This window comes from Bacillus rossius, chromosome 5 (assembly GCF_032445375.1).
Source record: "Bacillus rossius redtenbacheri isolate Brsri chromosome 5, Brsri_v3, whole genome shotgun sequence".
In the NCBI taxonomy this organism is placed as follows: Eukaryota; Metazoa; Arthropoda; class Insecta; order Phasmatodea; family Bacillidae; genus Bacillus; species Bacillus rossius.
Window position 1 is genome coordinate 71,488,210 of NC_086333.1, and position 6,000 is coordinate 71,494,209.

At 39.0% G+C, this 6,000-nt stretch overlaps 1 protein-coding gene across 5 annotated transcripts in view; it reads left to right on the forward strand.

Moving 5' to 3' along the window:
- Positions 1 to 3,938, forward strand: part of LOC134531996 (ATP-binding cassette subfamily C member 4-like) — a 125,250-nt gene extending 121,312 nt beyond the window's left edge. For all 5 annotated transcript variants that reach the window (XM_063368111.1, XM_063368110.1, XM_063368112.1 and 2 more), the window contains 3 exons: positions 1,447 to 1,576; positions 2,202 to 2,312; positions 3,612 to 3,938. In XM_063368111.1, coding sequence (XP_063224181.1) covers positions 1,447 to 1,576; positions 2,202 to 2,312; positions 3,612 to 3,653 — 283 coding nt within the window. In that variant the 3' untranslated portion in view covers positions 3,654 to 3,938. The remainder of the gene's footprint in view (positions 1 to 1,446; positions 1,577 to 2,201; positions 2,313 to 3,611) is intronic.
- The last annotated feature ends 2,062 nt before the right edge of the window (positions 3,939 to 6,000 follow it).

Below are 6,000 nucleotides of genomic sequence, written 5' to 3' on the forward strand. Positions count from 1 at the left end.
AAGTAAAATGACTCAAATGAATTTTGATTTTTATTCTTCTCTCAAATGATCAAAATTACATATTGCCGAGCCGCTGAGATGGCCCTCGCACGACTGACGACACAAAGCGCAGTACAAAACCCTCATGAAAATTATTGTACTGGGGACTTCCCCAAAACTTTGCCTTGCTATTGGCTATACATATTATTCTAACATCTACTATTCATCGATTCCTCTCTTTGAGGGCTGCCCCTAGTTTTGTCACATGTCTCCGACTCTCTCTTACACAGGATGCGAAAAATTGTCTTATCATTTCGCCGCTGCTGTGTCGCTGCAAGTCTTTCTTACTTTTTTACCCACAGCACTGTCTTATGTTCTAGTTACGTCACAACACATCATGAATCATATATGTAAATTTATCATTATAAAACAAAACATTGAAATTCACACTTGCAGACATAATGATCTAGCCAGCAAAAGGAAAACCAGTAAAAATCTATTTAAAAGGATTTTCTAAGTAAAATAATTAAATATTACCATTAATTACCAGAATATTATTGCTTATCTAGAGTCCCGATTTTATGGTGTTATTTTTTGATCAATTTCGTTTTAAAAATATGAGATTTCGGTGTTATCGGTTTTATTTTTAGTAAAAGTTAAAAACCATTGTTTATTAACAAAACTAAATAAAACCAGAATTTTATAACTTACAAGAAACAGCAATATACAACAATACTCAATACAAAAACAGCAACTCAAAAAGATATATTTTAAAATGTGTGAAAACTCTATGGCTAGACGCTAGAGTACTGTTTCAGTGTCGCAAAGTACTAGTATACCATCCTTATTGGAACATGTTCCGAGATTTTTTCCGCCTAATCTAGGTTTCACGTCTTTGCATCGTATGTATCTATGGACTCTATGAAAGAATCAAAACAAAGCACAGACATTGTACATATAACCTGTATTTCATTTCTAGTGGTCTAGAATGGAAATCAAAACATGCCGAGTTGATTCCAGCCATAATGATGCAATGGAAACCAGAAGTTTATGTTAAATAAATAATAACAGCTACTGAATGTTGCCTATTTTCGTGTTTTGTCGCACGTTAATGTGTTTTTCGATGTTATTTCGATTTATCGCGATTCACCATATAATCGGGACTCTAATGATAAGATATAAATTCAAAACCAGGTCACTATGATGTGGATTTACGTAATCAACTGATCCATTCTGAATAACTAACATAATATTTATTCCTCTAACAAATACTCGTAAAAGCTGGCAAGGACAGGGTCTTGCAACGTTACAATACATACTGGAAAACCCTTTTTAGTTTTCTTATTCCAAATCAATTGTTGGATACGGTATCTTCGCCATAATGTTTTCTTTGTGTGTTAGTTTATTTGCTGTGAACGTGCACGTGGGAAGCGTGGGCCATGGTGCGATGTGTCTGTGTGCGTACAGGACGGATGCGCTGATCCAGACGACCATCAGGAGTAAATTCGCGGAGCGCACCGTGCTGACGATCGCTCACCGGCTGGCGACGGTCATGGACAGCGACAGAGTGCTGGTCATGGACGCAGGGATCGTGGTGGTGAGTGTCACCCGCCGTTCGCGGGGAGAGATTGTGTGAGACAGTAAGTAGAAGGTGAGTTGCGGTTATTACAGATAGGTAGCATGTTCAACAAATATGACACTTGGCGATAGTTATTTTACAAAATAATAATAATAAGCACGTCTAACTTCTCGGAACAATAAAAATTAATAGCAATTGTTTTTTTGATGACTGTACTAATGTCGTAATGCAAAAATGAGTTGCTAATAACAGTTATTAGATCAAAATAGGTAAAAAAAATTTGTCTATTTACTACATATATTTTGATACAAAACTTATATATATATTTAATTCATTGAATTTAATGTATTAAAAGATTAGGGTTTAGTGATAAGAGCTAAGTTTTTATGGAAAATGCTGCTTATTTTTTGATTTTAGTTTCTTTATACGTATTTACTTGCGTTTTTGATAAGTGGTGTATCGAAATGCTCATCGGTGTTGTATCCGTTTTATCGCAATTCACAACTTAACACTGCCGGTAATGATTCCTCGTACTGTCGAGATGCTGAGCCCTAAGGTTGATTCAAGAAGCGGTGGAGACGTGGGTTCGGGAGCAGGGCGGCACGCACGGGCGGTGTTGGCAGGCCTGGGCCCCTCGTTGCAGGAGTTCGACCACCCGTACGTGCTGCTGCAGGACTCGGAGAGCCTCCTGTCGCAGCTGGTGGCGCACACCGGGCCCAGCATGCAGGCCATGCTTCGCCAGATGGCGGCCCAGGTGCGTGTCTGTAGTCCCTCCCGGGGTGCCCCTGTGCCCCGTGCTGCTGATCCTCCAGTACTATCGTAGTTCGCGTAGTCATGGGTAGAGACCCGGAAAATTCGCGGGTTCATTTCGTGTTATGCTAAAATTCAAATAATTCTACCTTAGGGATCGTCCATTAATCACGTGAGGCTCGAAAGGAGTGGGGGGGGGGGGGGGGGGGGGGGGGGTTTCCAGAAAAATCACGAACTATCACGAGGGGGGAGGAGGGGTGTAGAGAGTTATCACGTGTATTTATTTTTTCACGCGATTTCTACTAAACCGAAAAGCGACGCGTGACCTTGACTCGCCGTAGCCAGGCAACAATATCCCCGCCCAGCTCGGCTTGCCAGTCGCCAGTAAGACTGTGATTTTGGCTCCGAATATACATGCTGTGCTTAATTTTCCAGAATTAAATTAGATTATACCTATATTTAAAGATAATATTTGAAATTTTTAAAAATATTTTGTACCGAAAAAATACACGTGATTTGTTGGGGGGAGGGGGGGTTTTTAGTCTAAAACCTCACCACAAATCACTAGGAGGGAGGGGGGCTTAAAAATTTGCTAAAAAAACATTACGTGATTAATGGACGACCCCTTAGCGCTGCTTCTGTCATTGGTTCACTGTTAATCTGGAGGATCGAGGGCCAATTAGAGACCCTCGCTCAAAGAAGTGTCGAATCACAGGCCACCCAGTCGAGACGACTCACAAGTCAACTGCCAATGAACAGTTGGCATTTGCCCGAGTGTGTAGATTATATTGGAGTCCATCCTGGAGGTCATTGAACCCGCGAATTTTCTGGGTTTCTAGTTATAAGGTCATCTGCGTGACATGTGTGTTTCAGATACTGATAATTTAAATGTCTGCAGTCAGCAGAAACTGTTACAAACCCATGACATTCTCACAGAAACATTGAAAAATATTATTTATGTTTTTGTCATGGTTTATTACTTGGTAATTATTTTTAGTTTTTTCTTTTTTGCAAATATGTACTGTTTTTAAGAATTTTTTTTTTGTTTGTTTCTAAGCAACATGATACATATTGTATTTTCTGGTTAACGTACAAAATAATACTAAAAAAATGAATTGTTTTAAGAAATTTATTGTTTAATAATGTGTGTGTTGGGCCCCCAAAAAAGTGAAGTTGGCCATCTTGAACTAGACAACTAAACATCAGGAGATCAAGAATTAGAGATCCCAATGTCCTGACAGGCATGCTGGGTCCACAAGCCGACTCTGTGCGGTCGACTGTTAAACGTGCGTGTTCTGTGCAGAGCTTCAAGAGGAAAGAATCCTTGGCCGCCAAGAGGAACTGACCAATAGGAGCAGCCGAGAGTGCCAGTTGCCGTCGACACTCCCCGAGTCGAGGGATTGCGTCCAGCGTGGCGACAGGGCTGTGCCGGGCGGACCAACAGCCGAGCACGTGTGCGGAACGGCAGACCTGCGTCGCTGCTTTACGGATAAAACTTGTGGGTGTTCTTAAATGTCCCTACCAGGAAGCAGTTATCCAGAAAAGCAAAGCCTTGGTTTTTGATCCATATTTGTACTTAAGTGGTTTTACATATATATCTTCTTATTAAAATGCATTATGTTTGATAAAATTCTATGCATTTGTCATGGTCAACATAGAAGGTTCGTAGCAACATCTGTGAAAAACCCTGACGTATACCTTTTTTTTTTAAAATACGTATATGTTTTCTTTCCTGTGTGCCAAAAACATGTTATCCACCATATTTTTTTGCATGAGACTTGTTTATGATTGAAACACATGTGGATGTTTAACTTTGGCCACCGAAATTTAGTGTGAGCTTAGTGCTTCAGTGTCAGATCCTAAATACTTTGATGTCCCTCTAATGTGTTAGTGTTTTTGAGTGTGAGAGTGTGTGTGTGTGTGTGTAACTGTGTGTGTGTGTATTAATAAATTTTCCCCTTGAGATAAGTTAATAAAAGTTAACTTAGTTCTCATTACTGAGAGATGATTATCAGTATTCTTATTTAAAATACATGGACAAAAATAAAATAACACTACTTTCTACATAATAATTTTTCTAAAATTAATCTTAGTTTTAGTTTTATGACCATGATTTATAAAGTGTTAGGCTGAACTAGGTTTTTTTTAAAATTATGTTCCCTGTTTTAAAAGTTAATGTGATTTTATATACACATTTGTTGAGAATGGAAGTAATATAATTTTTTTTAAATATTATTATTGTTTTTAGTGTAGTATGACATTATTTCAGAAATAATATGTTTGTACAAGAGTGGCAAAACTAGTATGGTATTTGGCAATGTCCATTTGTTTTTGAGAGTTGCTGAAATATGGTTGGAATATTTTGATTGATTGCATTTTAAGCTCATTCATGTTATGTACATAAGTTTAACTCATAATACTTACAATATTGTCTGCACAGTTTATGTAGAGTTTTGTTAAGACATTTCCTTGCCAAAATTATTTCACATTCTGATAACTTTTACTACATGCATTGACCCGAAGATAGTGAGTCTTGTTGTATACATTGCGTTAGGTATGTTCCTTTAAACCCAAAAGCTAAATCAAAAACAGCTTTGAGGCATGCCGGAGTGTTGGTAGCAAATCCACGACCTTTGCCACATTAAATGTGATGCTATATCGAGGGCTTGTGTTTTAATTGTGCTAAGGATGGTATTCCAAGACGTTCGAGTAAGGTAAGAAATAAGCACTGCGTGGTGTGGATACAACCGTAACCTAACTCTCAGGCCGTATTCCAGAAGCGCAAGGCTAGAAACCAGTTTCAATGCATCCTAGCAGACGTTTTGCAGCAATCTATACAATTTTTACTGCAAAAATCAGCACCATAGCACAGAAATAGCACCGCTTTTCTAATTTTTCAAGTACCTTTAAAGTTGTGATTATTTCTTATGATTATTAAAGTGTACAAAATGTATTCCAGGATAGTTTCGCCATCATAAAACTTCATTTGGCACACTATAATGCTTGTTATGTCCCCCCAATAATCACAAAAATTACTATATACGAGTTAATGACGCTAGACAAGGGTGCAGCGATCCGGATGAAATCAATGAAAAAGTGAGCTCTGCGCATGCGCGGAATTTGGGCAACAACGAATTGGACACCAAAATCGGTTCCCTAATCTAAGGGCCTGGCCGTGTCCTATCGTGCACTAGGAAAACGGTCAGTGTACAGGTGTAGCATATTCAACACCTAAACCGTATTTTTTGTGTCGTGGAATACCAGCCTTAAGAGATGAAAAACAGTACTTGCGCCCTCCCTCTCGGAGTTGACAGGTTGCCCAAGCTGGCCCGTGGTATCAGAGCTGACTGCGACCGTCTACTGCACTATGGCCTGCCTGGCTGGTGAGTAGGAAATTATTTTCACAACTAACTTCCAGTTATCCCTAGGAAATAAACGAAACAACCGCCAACCACCAGCAGTCATTCGTCCAGCCACCGGTTCATGCACTCAAATCACTCTTCGTGTGAGGTAAATTATGTGATGTTGGACTGCAGGCATGATAATCTCCAAACCTTTTTTCTCCGTGCATAATTTTTTTAGGATCCCAGAGTAAAAATTTGATTTTATAAATATCATTCTGCTTCAGAAAATTTTATTTTAGCCACACCATGATTAAATACAAAACCATGGAACAAAATCAATAGGCACTT